At 32.6% G+C, this 20,429-nt stretch overlaps 1 protein-coding gene across 1 annotated transcript in view; it reads right to left on the reverse strand.

The window, feature by feature from the left end:
- The window catches only part of LOC132550672 (uncharacterized), a 41,682-nt gene extending 22,728 nt beyond the window's left edge, over positions 1–18,954 (reverse strand). Inside the window, exons 1-3 of the mRNA XM_060214764.1 lie at positions 18,848–18,954; positions 16,991–17,086; positions 250–339 (exon numbers count right to left, since the gene is read on the reverse strand). Coding sequence (XP_060070747.1) covers positions 250–339; positions 16,991–17,086; positions 18,848–18,954 — 293 coding nt within the window. The remainder of the gene's footprint in view (positions 1–249; positions 340–16,990; positions 17,087–18,847) is intronic.
- Between the last annotated feature and the right edge of the window lie 1,475 nt (positions 18,955–20,429).

Genomic DNA, 20,429 nt, shown 5'->3' on the forward strand with positions numbered 1-20,429 from the left:
CCCTTGTGGTCAATACTATGTACATGGGAAGGACAAAATGTGTCTATCTGTTTCTTCTTAAGACCAACAGAGCTTGTTGTCGTGGCATTGCCAACATATACACAGTAAATGTTCTTGTTTAAATCTCAATAACAATACAAGACAAGAGTTCAGTATACATATAGTCCTCTAGTCTCCGAGGATAAAAGCAGTATGTTATGTCCCTGACATGACGTCATGAAAGACCCGAATATTGTGATGCTGTCTTACCTTTGAAGAAAAAGAGACATGACTTCCCCGTATAAAGAGGCCAGGTCTGTTGCTAGCTCCATGAGTTCAGACAAGATTTCCTGTCTCCGTCTGTGAACCAACATCACGATAATCTCTCAGTGGTATCAATTATACCAACAACACAGTAAACATATCAATTATACCAACAACACAGTAAACATGTCAATTATACCAACAACACAGTAAACATGTCAATTATACCAACAACACAGTAAACATGTCAATTATACCAACAACACAGTAAATATATCAATTATACCAACAACACAGTAAACATATCAATTATACCAACAACACAGTAAACATATCAATTATACCAACAACACAGTAAATATATCAATTATACCAACAACACAGTAAATATATTAATTATACCAACAACACAGTAAACATATTAATTATACCAACAACACAGTAAATATATCAATTATACCAACAACACAGTAAACATATCAATTATACCAACAACACAGTAAACATATCAATTATACCAACAACACAGTAAACATATCAATTATACCAACAACACAGTAAACATATCAATTATACCAACAACACAGTAAATATATCAATTATACCAACAACACAGTAAACATATCAATTATACCAACAACACAGTAAATATATTAATTATACCAACAACACAGTAAATATATCAATTATACCAACAACACAGTAAATATATTAATTATACCAACAACACAGTAAACATATCAATTATACCAACAACACAGTAAACATATTAATTATACCAACAACACAGTAAATGTATCAATTATACCAACAACACAGTAAACATATCAATTATACCAACAACACAGTAAATATATCAATTATACCAACAACACAGTAAACATATCAATTATACCAACAACACAGTAAATATATCAATTATACCAACAACACAGTAAACATATCAATTATACCAACAACACAGTAAATATATCAATTATACCAACAACACAGTAAATATATCAATTATACCAACAACACAGTAAATATATCAATTATACCAACAACACAGTAAACATATCAATTATACCAACAACACAGTAAATATATCAATTATACCAACAACACAGTATATATATCAATTATACCAACAACACAGTAAATATATCAATTATACCAACAACACAGTAAATATATCAATTATACCAACAACACAGTAAACATATCAATTATACCAACAACACAGTAAATATATCAATTATACCAACAACACAGTAAATATATCAATTATACCAACAACACAGTAAATATATCAATTATACCAACAACACAGTAAACGTATTAATTATACCAACAACACAGTAAACATATCAATTATACCAACAACACAGTAAATATATCAATTATACCAACAACACAGTAAATATATCAATTATACCAACAACACAGTAAACATATCAATTATACCAACAACACAGTAATATATCAATTATACCAACAACACAGTAAATATATCAATTATACCAACAACACAGTAAATATATCAATTATACCAACAACACAGTAAACATATCAATTATACCAACAACACAGTAAAAATATCAATTATACCAACAACACAGTAAAAATATCAATTATACCAACAACACAGTAAACATATTAATTATACCAACAACACAGTAAATGTATCAATTATACCAACAACACAGTAAACATATCAATTATACCAACAACACAGTAAATATATCAATTATACCAACAACACAGTAAACATATCAATTATACCAACAACACAGTAAATATATCAATTATACCAACAACACAGTAAACATATCAATTATACCAACAACACAGTAAATATATCAATTATACCAACAACACAGTAAACATATCAATTATACCAACAACACAGTAAATATATCAATTATACCAACAACACAGTAAATATATCAATTATACCAACAACACAGTAAATATATCAATTATACCAACAACACAGTAAATATATCAATTATACCAACAACACAGTAAACATATCAATTATACCAACAACACAGTAAATATATCAATTATACCAACAACACAGTAAATATATCAATTATACCAACAACACAGTAAATATATCAATTATACCAACAACACAGTAAATATATCAATTATACCAACAACACAGTAAACGTATTAATTATACCAACAACACAGTAAACATATCAATTATACCAACAACACAGTAAATATATCAATTATACCAACAACACAGTAAATATATCAATTATACCAACAACACAGTAAACATATCAATTATACCAACAACACAGTAAATATATCAATTATACCAACAACACAGTAAATATATCAATTATACCAACAACACAGTAAATATATCAATTATACCAACAACACAGTAAACATATCAATTATACCAACAACACAGTAAACATATCAATTATACCAACAACACAGTAAACATATCAATTATACCAACAACACAGTAAACATGTCAATTATACCAACAACACAGTAAACATGTCAATTATACCAACAACACAGTAAACATGTCAATTATACCAACAACACAGTAAACATGTCAATTATACCAACAACACAGTAAACATGTCAATTATACCAACAACACAGTAAACATATCAATTATACCAACAACACAGTAAACATATCAATTATACCAACAACACAGTAAACATATCAATTATACCAACAACACAGTAAATATATCAATTTTACCAACAACACAGTAAATATATCAATTATACCAACAACACAGTAAATATATCAATTATACCAACAACACAGTAAATATATCAATTATACCAACAACACAGTAAATATATCAATTATACCAACAACACAGTAAATATATCAATTATACCAACAACACAGTAAATATATCAATTATACCAACAACACAGTAAATATATCAATTATACCAACAACACAGTAAATATATCAATTATACCAACAACACAGTAAATATATCAATTATACCAACAACACAGTAAATATATCAATTATACCAACAACACAGTAAATATATCAATTATACCAACAACACAGTAAACATATTAATTATACCAACAACACAGTAAACATATCAATTATACCAACAACACAGTAAACATATCAATTATACCAACAACACAGTAAATATATCAATTATACCAACAACACAGTAAATATATCAATTATACCAACAACACAGTAAATATATCAATTATACCAACAACACAGTAAATATATCAATTATACCAACAACACAGTAAATATATCAATTATACCAACAACACAGTAAATATATCAATTATACCAACAACACAGTAAATATATCAATTATACCAACAACACAGTAAATATATCAATTATACCAACAACACAGTAAATATCTATATTATTTTGTTTAAGTTTCTTTTTCCACATTTATATACATATTATATGTATACGTTGCCTACAAAGCAGGAAAAATTACACCCCTTGCTGGAAATCAATTTCAGTTATATCTATTATTAGTATTTTCCAGGAAATTTACACACGAACGTCAAACTTCAAATTACCTCAATAGCGTATGTTGTTTTATACAGTAGTATTAATTGAATTGGCATAATTTGAATTTATAACGTATAACAAAAAATAAAAAGAAAAAAAAGAAACAAGCAAAATGCAGCGTATCTAACGAAGGACGAAAATGGGATTGTGTAAAGTAGAATTGGATGTTCATTGTGAGGAGATTCTGAAAGAAGACCCGGACATAATATACTGTGTTAACAGTTAACGCAAGTATCAATAAACATATTCTATAAAACACGGTCATCAAAAGTTACCAAAGTAAAGATCTGAGAGTTAGCCATTCCTGGTAGTTCTAAGTTCTGAGAGATAGGTTAGCCATTCCTGGTATTTCTAAGTTCTGATTGAGAGGTCAGCCATTCCTGGTGTTTCTAAGTTCTGATTGAGAGGTAAGCCATTCCTGGTATTTCTAAGTTCTGAGAGACAGGTTAGCCATTCCTGGTATTTCTAAGTTCTGAGAGATAGGTTAGCCATTCCTGGTATTTCTAAGTTCTGATTGATAGGTTAGTCATTCCTGGTATTTCTAAGTTCTGATTGAGAGGTTAGCCATTCCTGGTATTTCTAAGTTTTGAGAGATAGGTTAGCCATTCCTGGTATTTCTAAGTTCTGAGAGATAGGTTAGCCATTCCTGGTATTTCTAAGTTCTGATTGAGAGGTTAGCCATTCCTGGTATTTCTAAGTTCTGAGAGATAGGTTAGCCATTCCTGGTATTTCTAAGTTCTGATTGATAGGTTAGCCATTCCTGGTATTTCTAAGTTCTGAGAGATAGGTTAGCCATTCCTGGTATTTCTAAGTTCTGAGAGATAGGTTAGCCATTCCTGGTATTTCTAAGTTCTGAGAGATAGGTTAGCCATTCCTGGTATTTCTAAGTTCTGAGAGATAGGTTAGCCATTCCTGGTATTTCTAAGTTCTGAGAGATAGGTTAGCCATTCCTGGTATTTCTAAGTTCTGAGAGATCGGTTAGCCATTCCTGGTGTTTCTAAGTTCTGAGAGATCGGTTAGTCATTCCTGGTATTTCTAAGTTCTGATTGAGAGGTTAGCCATTCCTGGTATTTCTAAGTTCTGAGAGATCGGTTAGCCATTCCTGGTGTTTCTAAGTTCTGATTGAGAGGTAAGCCATTCCTGGTATTTCTAAGTTCTCAGAGATCGGTTAGCCATTCCTGGTGTTTCTAAGTTCTGAGAGATCGGTTAGTCATTCCTGGTATTTCTAAGTTCTGATTGAGAGGTTAGCCATTCCTGGTATTTCTAAGTTCTGAGAGATCGGTTAGCCATTCCTGGTGTTTCTAAGTTCTGATTGAGAGGTTAGTCATTTCTGGTATTTCTAAGTTCTGAGAGATAGGTTAGCCATTCCTGGTATTTCTAAGTTCTGAGAGATAGGTTAGCCATTCCTGGTATTTCTAAGTTCTGAGAGATCGGTTAGTCATTCCTGGTATTTCTAAGTTCTGAGAGATAGGTTAGCCATTCCTGGTATTTCTAAGTTCTGATTGAGAGGTTAGCCATTCCTGGTATTTCTAAGTTCTGATTGAGAGGTTAGCCATTCCTGGTATTTCTAAGTTCTGAGAGATAGGTTAGCCATTCCTGGTATTTCTAAGTTCTGAGAGAGAGGTTAGCCATTCCTGGTATTTCTAAGTTCTGATTGATAGGTTAGCCATTCCTGGTATTTCTAAGTTCTGAGAGATAGGTAAGCCATTCCAGGTATTTCTAAGTTCTGTTTGAGAGGTTAGCCATTCCTGGTATTTCTAAGTTCTGATTGAGAGGTAAGCCATTCCTGGTATTTCTAAGTTCTGAGAGATAGGTTAGCAATTCCTGGTATTTCTAAGTTCTGAGAGATAGGTTAGCCATTCCTGGTATTTCTAAGTTCTGAGAGATAGGTTAGCCATTCCTGGTATTTCTAAGTTCTGAGAGATAGGTTAGCCATTCCTGGTATTTCTAAGTTCTGAGAGATAGGTAAGCCATTCCTGGTAGTTCTAAGTTCTGAGAGATAGGTTAGCCATTCCTGGTGTTTCTAAGTTCTGAGAGATAGGTTAGCCATTCCTGGTATTTCTAAGTTCTGAGAGATAGGTTAGCCATTCCTGGTATTTCTAAGTTCTGAGAGATAGGTTAGTCATTCCTGGTATTTCTAAGTTCTGAGAGATCGGTTAGTCATTTCTGGTATTTCTAAGTTCTGATTGAGAGGTTAGCCATTTCTGGTATTTCTAAGTTCTGAGAGATAGGTTAGCCATTCCTGGTATTTCTAAGTTCTGAGAGATAGGTTAGCCATTCCTGGTATTTCTAAGTTCTGAGAGATAGGTTAGCCATTCCTGGTATTTCTAAGTTCTGAGAGATAGGTTAGCCATTCCTGGTATTTCTAAGTTCTGATTGAGAGGTTAGCCATTCCTGGTATTTCTAAGTTCTGAGAGATAGGTTAGCCATTCCTGGTATTTCTAAGTTCTGAGAGATAGGTTAGCCATTCCTGGTATTTCTAAGTTCTGAGAGATAGGTTAGCCATTCCTGGTATTTCTAAGTTCTGAGAGATAGGTTAGCCATTCCTGGTATTTCTAAGTTCTGAGAGATAGGTTAGCCATTCCTGGTATTTCTAAGTTCTGAGAGATAGGTTAGCCATTCCTGGTATTTCTAAGTTCTGATTGATAGGTAAGCCATTCCTGGTATTTCTAAGTTCTGTTTGATAGGTAAGCCATTCCTGGTATTTCTAAGTTCTGAGAGATCGGTTAGTCATTCCTGGTATTTCTAAGTTCTGAGAGATCGGTTAGTCATTTCTGGTATTTCTAAGTTCTGATTGATAGGTAAGCCATTCCTGGTATTTCTAAGTTCTGAGAGATAGGTTAGCCATTCCTGGTATTTCTAAGTTCTGAGAGATAGGTTAGCCATTCCTGGTATTTCTAAGTTCTGAGAGATAGGTTAGCCATTCCTGGTATTTCTAAGTTCTGAGAGATAGGTTAGCCATTCCTGGTATTTCTAAGTTCTGAGAGATAGGTTAGCCATTCCTGGTATTTCTAAGTTCTGAGAGATAGGTTAGCCATTCCTGGTATTTCTAAGTTCTGAGAGATCGGTTAGTCATTCCTGGTATTTCTAAGTTCTGTTTGATAGGTAAGCCATTCCTGGTATTTCTAAGTTCTGTTTGATAGGTAAGCCATTCCTGGTATTTCTAAGTTCTGAGAGATCGGTTAGTCATTCCTGGTATTTCTAAGTTCTGAGAGATCGGTTAGTCATTCCTGGTATTTCTAAGTTCTGAGAGATCGGTTAGTCATTCCTGGTATTTCTAAGTTCTGCCATTCCTGGTATTTCTAAGTTCTGAGATGTAACTGTAAACCTAAACTGTAAATCTGTACTGTAAACCTAAACTGTCAATCTGTACTGTCAATCTGTACTGTAAACCTAAACTGTAAATCTGTACTGTAAATCTGTACTGTAAACCTAAACTGTAAATCCTGTAAACCTAAACTGTAAATCTGTTGTAAACCTAAGTTCTGCAAGGGCAGTTAAACTGTAAATCTGTACTGTAAACCTAAACTGTAAATCTGTACTTAAACCTAAACTGTAAATCTGTACTGTAAACCTAAACTGTAATGTACTGTAAACCTAAACTGTAAATCTGTACTGTAAATCTGGTAAACCTAAACTGTAAATCTGTACTGTAAACCTAAACTGTAAATCTGTACTGTAAACCTAAACTGTAAATCTCTACTGTAAATCTGTACTGTAAACCTAAACTGTAAATCTGTACTGTAAACCTAAACTGTCAATCTGTACTGTAAACCTAAACTGTAAATCTGTACTGTAAACCTAAACTGTAAATCTGTACTGTAAACCTAAACTGTAAATCTGTACTGTAAACCTAAACTGTAAATCTGTACTGTAAACCTAAACTGTAAATCTCTACTGTAAATCTCTACTGTAAACCTAAACTGTAAATCTGTACTGTAAACCTAAACTGTAAATCTGTACTGTAAACCTAAACTGTAAATCTGTACTGTAAACCTAAACTGTAAATCTGTACTGTAAACCTAAACTGTAAAGCTGTACTGTAAACCTAAACTGTAAATCTGTACTGTAAACCTAAACTGTAAATCTGTACTAAACTGTAAAGTAAACTGTAAACCTAAACTGTAAATCTGTACTGTAAACCTAAACTGTAAATCTGTACTGTAAACCTAAACTGTAAATCTGTACTGTAAACCTAAACTGTCAATCTGTACTGTAAACCTAAACTGTAAATCTGTACTGTAAACCTAAACTGTAAATCTGTACTGTAAACCTAAACTGTAAATCTGTACTGTAAACCTAAACTGTAAATCTGTACTGTAAACCTAAACTGTAAATCTGTACTGTAAACCTAAACTGTCAATCTGTACTGTAAACCTAAACTGTAAATCTGTACTGTAAACCTAAACTGTAAACCTAAACTGTAAACCTAAACTGTAAATCTGTACTGTAAACCTAAACTGTAAATCTGTACTGTAAACCTAAACTGTAAATCTGTACTGTAAACCTAAACTGTAAATCTGTACTGTAAACCTAAACTGTAAATCTGTACTGTAAATCTGTACTGTAAATCTGTACTGTAAACCTAAACTGTCAATCTGTACTGTAAATCTGTACTGTAAATCTGTACTGTAAACCTAAACTGTAAATCTGTACTGTAAACCTAAACTGTAAATCTGTACTGTAAATCTGTACTGTACTGTAAATCTGTACTGTAAATCTGTAAATCTGTACTGTAAATCTGTACTGTAAACCTAAACTGTAAATCTGTACTGTAAACCTAAACTGTAAATCTGTACTGTAAATCTGTACTGTAAACCTAAACTGTAAATCTGTACTGTAAACCTAAACTGTAAATCTGTACTGTAAACCTAAACTGTAAATCTGTACTGTAAACCTAAACTGTAAATCTGTACTGTAAACCTAAACTGTCAATCTGTACTGTAAACCTAAACTGTAAATCTGTACTGTAAACCTAAACTGTAAATCTGTACTGTAAATCTGTACTGTAAACTGTACTGTAAACTGTACTGTAAACCTAAACTGTAAATCTGTACTGTAAACCTAAACTGTAAATCTGTACTGTAAACCTAAACTGTAAACTGTAAATCTGTACTGTAAACCTAAACTGTAAATCTGTAAACCTAAACTGTAAATCTGTACTGTAAACCTAAACTGTAAATCTGTACTGTAAACCTAAACTGTAAATCTGTACTGTAAACCTAAACTGTAAATCTGTACTGTAAATCTGTACTGTAAATCTGTACTGTAAACCTAAACTGTAAATCTGTACTGTAAACCTAAACTGTAAATCTGTACTGTAAATCTGTACTGTAAATCTGTACTGTAAACCTAAACTGTAAATCTGTACTGTAAACCTAAACTGTAAATCTGTACTGTAAATCTAAACTGCAAATCTGTACTGTAAACCTAAACTGTAAATCTGTACTGTAAATCTGTACTGTAAACCTAAACTGTAAATCTGTACTGTAAATCTGTACTGTAAACCTAAACTGTAAATCTGTACTGTAAACCTAAACTGTAAATCTGTACTGTAAATCTGTACTGTAAACCTAAACTGTAAATCTGTACTGTAAATCTGTACTGTAAATCTGTACTGTAAACCTAAACTGTAAATCTGTACTGTAAATCTGTACTGTAAATCTGTACTGTAAACCTAAACTGTAAATCTGTACTGTAAATCTGTACTGTAAATCTGTACTGTAAATCTGTACTGTAAACCTAAACTGTAAATCTGTACTGTAAACCTAAACTGTAAATCTGTACTGTAAACCTAAACTGTAAATCTGTACTGTAAACCTAAACTGTAAAGCTGTACTGTAAATCTGTACTGTAAATCTGTACTGTAAACCTAAACTGTAAATCTGTACTGTAAACCTAAACTGTCAATCTGTACTGTAAACCTAAACTGTAAATCTGTACTGTAAACCTAAACTGTAAATCTGTACTGTAAACCTAAACTGTAAATCTGTACTGTAAACCTGTACTGTAAATCTGTACTGTAAACCTAAACTGTAAATCTGTACTGTAAACCTAAACTGTAAATCTGTACTGTAAACCTAAACTGTAAATCTGTACTGTAAACCTAAACTGTACTGTAAACCTAAACCTAAACTGTAAATCTGTACTGTAAACCTAAACTGTAAATCTGTACTGTAAACCTAAACTGTAAATCTGTACTGTAAACCTAAACTGTAAATCTGTACTGTAAACCTAAACTGTAAATCTGTACTGTAAATCTGTACTGTAAACCTAAATTGTCAATCTGTACTGTAAACCTAAACTGTAAATCTGTACTGTAAATCTGTACTGTAAACCTAAACTGTAAATCTGTACTGTAAACCTAAACTGTAAATCTGTACTGTAAATCTGTACTGTAAATCTGTACTGTAAACCTAAACTGTAAATCTGTACTGTAAATCTGTACTGTAAATCTGTACTGTAAACCTAAACTGTAAATCTGTACTGTAAATCTGTACTGTAAATCTGTACTGTAAACCTAAACTGTAAATCTGTACTGTTAATCTCTACTGTAAACCTAAACTGTAAATCTCTACTGTAAACCTAAACTGTAAATCTGTACTGTAAACCTAAACTGTAAATCTCTACTGTAAACCTCAACTGTAAACCTAAACTGTAAACTGTAAATCTGTACTGTAAACCTAAACTGTAAAATCTGTACTGTAAACCTAAACTGTAAATCTGTACTGTAAACCTAAACTGTAAATCTGTACTGTAAATCTGTACTGTCAATCTGTACTGTAAACCTAAACTGTAAATCTGTACTGTAAACCTAAACTGTAAATCTGTACTGTAAACCTAAACTGTAAATCTGTACTGTAAACCTAAACTGTAAATCTGTACTGTAAATCTGTACTGTAAATCTGTACTGTAAATCTGTACTGTAAACCTAAACTGTAAATCTGTACTGTAAATCTGTACTGTAAACCTAAACTGTAAATCTGTACTGTAAACCTAAACTGTAAATCTGTACTGTAAATCTGTACTGTAAATCTGTACTGTAAACCTAAACTGTAAATCTGTACTGTAAACCTAAACTGTAAATCTGTACTGTAAACCTAAACTGTAAATCTGTACTGTAAACCTAAACTGTCAAACTAAACTGTCAATCTGTACTGTAAATCTGTACTGTAAATCTGTACTGTAAACCTAAACTGTAAATCTGTACTGTAAACCTAAACTGTAAATCTGTACTGTAAATCTGTACTGTAAATCTGTACTGTAAACCTAAACTGTCAATCTGTACTGTAAACCTAAACTGTAAATCTGTACTGTAAATCTGTACTGTAAACCTAAACTGTAAATCTGTACTGTAAATCTGTACTGTAAATCTGTACTGTAAACCTAAACTGTCAATCTGTACTGTAAACCTAAACTGTCAATCTGTACTGTAAACCTAAACTGTAAATCTGTACTGTAAACCTAAACTGTAAATCTGTACTGTAAATCTGTACTGTAAATCTGTACTGTAAATCTGTACTGTAAATCTGTACTGTAAACCTAAACTGTAAATCTGTACTGTAAACCTAAACTGTAAATCTGTACTGTAAACCTAAACTGTAAATCTGTACTGTAAATCTGTACTGTAAATCTGTACTGTAAACCTAAACTGTAAATCTGTACTGTAAATCTGTACTGTAAACCTAAACTGTAAATCTGTACTGTAAACCTAAACTGTAAATCTGTACTGTAAACCTAAACTGTAAATCTGTACTGTAAACCTAAACTGTAAATCTGTACTGTAAACCTAAACTGTAAATCTGTACTGTAAATCTAAACTGTAAATCTGTACTGTAAACCTAAACTGTAAATCTGTACTGTAAACCTAAACTGTAAATCTGTACTGTAAATCTGTACTGTAAACCTAAACTGTAAATCTGTACTGTAAATCTGTACTGTAAACCTAAACTGTAAATCTGTACTGTAAATCTGTACTGTAAACCTAAACTGTCAATCTGTACTGTAAACCTAAACTGTAAATCTGTACTGTAAACCTAAACTGTAAATCTGTACTGTAAACCTAAACTGTAAATCTGTACTGTAAATCTGTACTGTAAACCTAAACTGTAAATCTGTACTGTAAACCTAAACTGTAAATCTGTACTGTAAACCTAAACTGTAAATCTGTAAACTGTAAATCTGTACTGTAAACCTAAACTGTCAATCTGTACTGTAAACCTAAACTGTCCTAAACTGTAAATCTGTACTGTAAACCTAAACTGTAAATCTGTACTGTAAACCTAAACTGTCAATCTGTACTGTAAACCTAAACTGTAAATCTGTACTGTAAACCTAAACTGTAAATCTGTACTGTAAACCTAAACTGTCAATCTGTACTGTAAATCTGTACTGTAAACCTAAACTGTAAATCTGTACTGTAAACCTAAACTGTAAATCTGTACTGTAAACCTAAACTGTAAATCTGTACTGTAAATCTGTACTGTAAATCTGTACTGTAAATCTGTAAATCTGTACTGTAAACCTAAACTGTAAATCTGTACTGTAAACCTAAACTGTCAATCTGTACTGTAAACCTAAACTGTAAATCTGTACTGTAAACCTAAACTGTCAATCTGTACTGTAAACCTAAACTGTAAATCTGTACTGTAAACCTAAACTGTAAATCTGTACTGTAAACCTAAACTGTAAATCTGTACTGTAAACCTAAACTGTAAATCTGTACTGTAAACCTAAACTGTAAATCTGTACTGTAAACCTAAACTGTCAATCTGTACTGTAAATCTGTACTGTAAATCTGTACTGTAAATCTGTACTGTAAACCTAAACTGTAAATCTGTACTGTAAACCTAAACTGTAAATCTGTACTGTAAATCTGTACTGTAAACCTAAACTGTAAATCTGTACTGTAAACCTAAACTGTAAATCTGTACTGTAAACCTAAACTAAACTGTAAACTGTAAACTGTAAAACTGTAAACTGTAAATCTGTACTGTAAACCTAAACTGTAATCTGTACTGTAAACCTCTAAACTGTAAATCTGTACTGTAAACCTAAACTGTAAATCTGTACTGTAAACCTAAACTGTAAATCTGTACTGTAAACCTAAACTGTAAATCTGTACTGTAAACCTAAACTGTAAATCTGTACTGTAAATCTGTACTGTAAACCTAAACTGTAAATCTGTACTGTAAACCTAAACTGTAAATCTGTACTGTAAACCTAAACTGTAAATCTGTACTGTAAATCTGTACTGTAAACCTAAACTGTCAATCTGTACTGTAAACCTAAACTGTAAATCTGTACTGTAAATCTGTACTGTAAACCTAAACTGTAAATCTGTACTGTAAACCTAAACTGTAAATCTGTACTGTAAACCTAAACTGTAAATCTGTACTGTAAACCTAAACTGTAAATCTGTACTGTAAATCTGTACTGTAAATCTGTACTGTAAACCTAAACTGTCAATCTGTACTGTAAATCTGTACTGTAAATCTGTACTGTAAATCTGTACTGTAAACCTAAACTGTAAATCTGTACTGTAAATCTGTACTGTAAACCTAAACTGTAAATCTGTACTGTAAACCTAAACTGTAAATCTGTACTGTAAACCTAAACTGTAAATCTGTACTGTAAACCTAAACTGTAAATCTGTACTGTAAATCTGTACTGTAAACCTAAACTGTAAATCTGTACTGTAAATCTGTACTGTAAACCTAAACTGTAAATCTGTACTGTAAACCTAAACTGTAAATCTGTACTGTAAACCTAAACTGTAAATCTGTACTGTAAATCTGTACTGTAAATCTGTACTGTAAATCTGTACTGTAAATCTGTACTGTAAACCTAAACTGTAAATCTGTACTGTAAAACTGTACTGTAAAACTAAACTGTAAATCTAATCTGTAAATCTGTACTGTAAATCTGTACTGTAAACCTAAACTGTAAATCTGTACTGTAAACCTAAACTGTCAATCTGTACTGTAAACCTAAACTGTAAATCTGTACTGTAAACCTAAACTGTAAATCTGTACTGTAAACCTAAACTGTAAATCTGTACTGTAAACCTAAACTGTAAATCTGTACTGTAAAACTAAACTGTAAATCTGTACTGTAAATCTGTACTGTAAACCTAAACTGTAAATCTGTACTGTAAATCTGTACTGTAAATCTGTACTGTAAATCTGTACTGTAAATCTGTACTGTAAATCTGTACTGTAAATCTGTACTGTAAATCTGTACTGTAAATCTGTACTGTAAACCTAAACTGTAAATCTGTACTGTAAATCTGTACTGTAAACCTAAACTGTAAATCTGTACTGTAAATCTGTACTGTAAACCTAAACTGTAAATCTGTACTGTAAATCTCTACTGTAAACCTAAACTGTAAATACTGTACCTAAACTGTAAACTGTACTGTTAAACTGTAAATCTGTACTGTAAACCTAAACTGTAAATCTGTACTGTAAACCTAAACTGTAAATCTGTACTGTAAACCTAAACTGTCAAACTAAACTGTCAATCTGTACTGTAAATCTGTACTGTAAACCTAAACTGTCAATCTGTACTGTAAACCTAAACTGTAAATCTGTACTGTAAACCTAAACTGTAAATCTGTACTGTAAACCTAAACTAAACTGTAAACCTAAAAACTGTAAATCTGTACTGTAAACCTAAACTGTAAATCTGTACTGTAAACCTGTAAACTGTAAATCTGTACTGTAAACTGTAAAACTGTAAATCTGTACTGTAAACCTAAACTGTAAATCTGTACTGTAAACCTAAACTGTAAATCTGTACTGTAAACCTAAACTGTAAATCTGTACTGTAAATCTGTACTGTAAACCTAAACTGTAAATCTACTGTACTGTAAAAATCTGTACTGTAAACCTAAACTGTAAATCTGTACTGTAAACATAAACTGTAAACCTAAACTGTAAACCTAAACTGTAAACCTAAACTGTAAATCTGTACTGTAAACCTAAACTGTAAATCTGTACTGTAAACCTAAACTGTAAATCTGTACTGTAAACCTAAACTGTAAATCTGTACTGTAAACCTAAACTGTAAATCTGTACTGTAAACCTAAACTGTCAATCTGTACTGTAAACCTAAACTGTCAATCTGTACTGTAAACCTAAACTGTAAATCTGTACTGTAAATCTGTACTGTAAATCTGTACTGTAAACCTAAACTGTAAATCTGTACTGTAAACCTAAACTGTAAATCTGTACTGTAAACCTAAACTGTCAATCTGTACTGTAAACCTAAACTGTAAATCTGTACTGTAAACCTAAACTGTCAATCTGTACTGTCAATCTGTACTGTAAACCTAAACTGTAAATCTGTACTGTAAACCTAAACTGTAAATCTGTACTGTAAACCTAAACTGTAAATCTGTACTGTAAACCTAAACTGTAAATCTGTACTGTAAACCTAAACTGTAAATCTGTACTGTAAACCTAAACTGTCAATCTGTACTGTAAACCTAAACTGTAAATCTGTACTGTAAATCTGTACTGTAAACCTAAACTGTAAATCTGTACTGTAAACCTAAACTGTAAATCTGTACTGTAAACCTAAACTGTAAATCTGTAAACTGTAAATCTGTACTGTAAACCTAAACTGTAAATCTGTACTGTAACCTAAACTGTAAATCTGTACTGTAAACCTAAACTGTAAATCTGTACTGTAAACCTAAACTGTAAATCTGTACTGTAAACCTAAACTGTAAATCTGTACTGTAAACCTAAACTGTAAATCTGTACTGTAAACCTAAACTGTAAATCTGTACTGTAAACCTAAACTGTAAACCTAAACTGTAAATCTGTACTGTAAACCTAAACTGTCAATCTTTACTGTAAACCTAAACTGTAAATCTGTACTGTAAACCTAAACTGTAAATCTGTACTGTAAATCTGTACTGTAAATCTGTACTGTAAATCTGTACTGTAAACTGTAAATCTGTACTGTAAACCTACACTGTAATCTGTCTGTCAACCTAAACTGTAAATCTGTACTGTAAACCTAAACTGTAAATCTGTACTGTAAATCTGTACTGTAAACCTAAACTGTAAATCTGTACTGTAAATCTGTACTGTAAATCTGTACTGTAAATCTGTACTGTAAACCTAAACTGTAAATCTGTACTGTAAACCTAAACTGTAAATCTGTACTGTAAACCTAAACTGTAAATCTGTACTGTAAACCTAAACTGTAAATCTGTACTGTAAACCTAAACTGTAAATCTGTACTGTAAACCTAAACTGTAAATCTGTACTGTAAACCTAAACTGTAAATCTGTACTGTAAACCTAAACTGTAAATCTGTACTGTAAACCTAAACTGTAAAGCTGTACTGTAAACCTAAACTGTAAATCTGTACTGTAAACCTAAACTGTTAATCTGTACTGTAAACCTAAACTGTAAATCTGTACTGTAAACCTAAACTGTAAATCTGTACTGTAAACCTAAACTGTAAATCTGTACTGTAAACCTAAACTGTAAATCTGTACTGTAAATCTGTACTGTAAACCTAAACTGTAAATCTGTACTGTAAACCTAAACTGTAAATCTGTACTGTAAACCTAAACTGTAAATCTGTACTGTAAACCTAAACTGTAAATCTGTACTGTAAACTCTGTAAACTGTAAATCTAAACTGTAAATCTGTACTGTAAACCTAAACTGTAAATCTGTACTGTAAACCTAAACTGTAAATCTGTACTGTAAATCTGTACTGTAAACCTAAACTGTAAATCTGTACTGTAAACCTAAACTGTAAATCTGTACTGTAAACCTAAACTGTCAATCTGTACTGTAAACCTAAACTGTAAATCTGTACTGTAAACCTAAACTGTAAATCTGTACTGTAAATCTGTACTGTAAACTGTAAATCTGTACTGTAAACCTAAACTGTCAATCTGTACTGTAAACCTAAACTGTAAATCTGTACTGTAAACCTAAACTGTAAAGCTGTACTGTAAACCTAAACTGTAAATCTGTACTGTAAACCTAAACTGTAAATCTGTGCATTTTTCTTTCAAAGAGATAGATACTTTTTTTCTTTTTATATGCATTTAAATCAGTGCTAAACTGATGGCTTTCTGCCTATCATAAACATCAAAGAACACTTTTTTTCAAATCTAAACAGAATTTACAGCGCCATGTATAACACATGTCTATCAGTACACTTATGGTCTTGTGACTTACTTTTCTTTTTTTACAAGGGAACATCTTTCTTTCCACAATCGGTCGATGTCGGTCTTTACTCGATTTAAATCTCTTTTTGTCACTCCGAATATGGTACTGAAAACAAGTAAGATATGTGGATTATTCTGTAAGTAGCGTGATCATCAGCCGTTTGTGTATATATACTGTATATATTTATATATACAAGTAAGTATGGACGAAATTCATTGGAAATAGAATTAAAACTGATATCAATATGTGTGTAACTGATATTCGAGCATTAACTGTTTTATAGCTATTTCACTTACTGCGTTACACAGTTGGATATTTTTTTTCAAATTAAAATTTCTGTTCAGTTATATTATTATTTGAATAACATATACTGGAAAATTAGATTGTCAGATCCTGCCACAGCATATCGGATAGATTGTTGCGCCCTGCCTGAGCATATCGGATAGATTGACAAAGCTCTGCTAGAGCATATCCGATAGATTGTCAGATCCTGCCACAGCATATCCGAGAGATTGTTGCGCCCTGCCTGAGCATATCGGATAGATTGACAAAGCTCTGCTAGAGCATATCGGATAGATTGTCAGATCCTGCCACAGCATATCGGATAGATTGTCAACGCCCTTCCTCAGCATAACCGATATATTGACAAGCCCCTTCCTCAGCATAACCGTTACACTGCCAAGGCCCTTCCTCAGCATAACCGATATATTGCCAAGGCCCTTCCTCAGCATAACCGATATATTGACAAGCCCCTTCCTCCGCATAACCGATATATTGCCAAGGCCCTTCCTCCGCATAACCGATATATTGCCAAGGCCCTTCCTCAGCATAACCGATTTATTGCCAAGGCCCTTCCTCAGCATAACCGATATATTGACAAGCCCCTTCCTCAGCATAACCGATATATTGCCAAGGCCCTTCCTCAGCATAACCGATATATTGACAAGCCCCTTCCTCAGCATAACCGATATATTGCCAAGGCCCTTCCTCAGCATAACCGATATATTGTCAAGGCACTTCCCTCATCATTTGATAAATTGCCAAGGCACTTTCTCAGTATATCCGATAGATTGCCACGGTAACCTGCATTATTGTACGGTTAAAGAACTTTACTGTTATATAAGACAATCTAATTAAGTTTCTGTCCCATCAGAGAAATGTTTCTGTACAACATTGCGTTAAGTAGACAAAACAATTCCGTGTTTTACGGATATTCTGCAAGGTACTACATGAGACTACCAAACCTAAATCGTAGTACGGGTTTTCGGCGAGACTACCAAACCTAAATCGTAGTACGGGTTTTCGGCGAGACTACAAACCTAAATCGTAATACGGGTTTTCGGCGAGACTACCAAACCTAAATCGTAGTACGGGTTTTCGGCGAGACTACCAAACATAAATCGTAGTACGGGTTCATTGACGAACTTACCAAACCTTAATCGTAGTACGGGGTTTATCGGCGAACTTACCAAACCGAAGCCAAAGTACGAGTTTATCGGCGAGACTACCAAACTTGAATTATGAAACGATTACCGGACAGGAGTTTTAAGAACAAAAAAAAATAATTTTAAAGTAAATATAATTAAATGAAGTAGATTAGATTCTGCCAGACCAAAATTTTAAAATGGCTGCCCTTCATGATCTCATAAAACGGGGTTTTCCATTAACCTTATGACATACAGGTGGTACCGGATCTGTAAGTTTTCAATAGTACACCAGGTATAAGGCGACGCGATCAAGTTTGCTATCAATATAGTTCTGTTTACTCTCTTAACATTCCTATTAGTAACAAATTGAGTGTGGTCTGATAGATCCATTCTGAGTATTGAGGTAGTTTTGGTAATGGTCATCATTACAACGTGTTACCTTCTACTCCCTCTACTAGACGTGCTGGTCGGTCGTAAAGAGTCGTCACAGCTGGGAATATTTTTATTATCTGTCTGAAACACGGCATAATGGTAATCCGCCTCCATATTCTTCATTCACCATCGCTACACTTTACACTGATACCCAATCATTGCTACACTTTACACTGATACCCAATCATTGAGAAGCACGTGTGCATTACTTTATCAACAAAAATGCTCAGTTTATTCCCCAGAAAACAGCACATTAATCCAAAATCTATTATCCCACTAGAAGTTCCGGAATATTATGTCACCATTTTACTTGTCACTTTATATATTTTTTATATTTGACCTTAACCTTGTTAAGACCTACCTGTGTATGAAGCTTAATCATTAAGGCTATTGTAATATTGGCTTAAGGTGTGTGATACCAGAAACACTAATACGATTAACGTGGTATGTGTGTATGAAACGTCATTCCGAGAGCTTTACTGTACTGCAATTATACTAAACTAATAATGTCACTGTGTTAAAGAACTATTTTAAACGTAAAGCTATATTGTGTCGAATGCATCTTGAGGTATTTCATTACAAGTTGTTTGTTTCAAACAGAGTTTGTTATGTTTTGGCTGTTTATAGAGCGTTTGTTGTGTTTTTGTCTGTCCATAGACCGCTTATTATGGTTTTGATTGTTCCTAGAGTGTTTATTCTGTATACTATTATCTTTGTCTTTCGTCCTTTATACCATTGTCTTTGTCTTTCGTCCTTTATACCATTGTCTTTGTCTTTCGTCCTTTATACCATTGTCTTTGTCTTTCGTCCTTTCTTTGTCTTTCGTCCTTTATACTATTGTCTTTGTCTTTCGTCCTTTATACTATTATCTTTGTCTTTCGTCCGTTATACTATTATCTTTGTCTTTCGTCCTGTATACTATTATCTTTGTCTTTCGTCCTTTATACTATTATCTTTGTCTTTCGTCCTTTGTACTATTATCGTTATCTTTCGTCCTGTATGCTATTATCTTTGTCTTTTGTCCTTTATACTATTATCTTTGTCTTTTGTCCTTTATACCATTGTCTTTGTCTTTCGTCCTTTATACTATTATCTTTGTCTTTCGTCCTTTGTACTATCATCGTTATCTTTCGTCCTTTATACTATTATCTTTGTCTTTGTCCTTTTATATCATCGTTATCTGTCGTCCTTTATACTATTATCTTTGTCTTTCGTCCTTTGTACTATCATCGTTATCTTTCGTCCTTTATACTATTATCTTTGTCTTTCGTCCTTTGTACTATCATCGTTATCTGTCGTCCTGTATACTATTATCTTTGTCTTTTGTCCTGTATACTATTATCTTTGTCTTTCGTCCTTTGTACTATCATCGTTATCTTTCGTCCTGTATACTATCATCGTTATCTTCCGTCCTTTATACTATTATCTTTATTCATTTATATCATTATCTTTATCGCTGATTTGCGTATGAGAAGATGGTACTACAAAATATACAGCTATGATGAATGAGATTTAACATTATTTTACCTGAAAACAGTTACCTTTTCTGTCTGTGTTTCACCCACTCGTTCCTGTAACTCAGGCCGTCA

Source organism: Ylistrum balloti, unplaced genomic scaffold (genome assembly GCF_031769215.1).
Source record: "Ylistrum balloti isolate Yb309-2 unplaced genomic scaffold, AGI_CSIRO_Ybal_v1 Utg370138, whole genome shotgun sequence".
Lineage (NCBI taxonomy): Eukaryota > Metazoa > Mollusca > Bivalvia > Pectinida > Pectinidae > Ylistrum > Ylistrum balloti.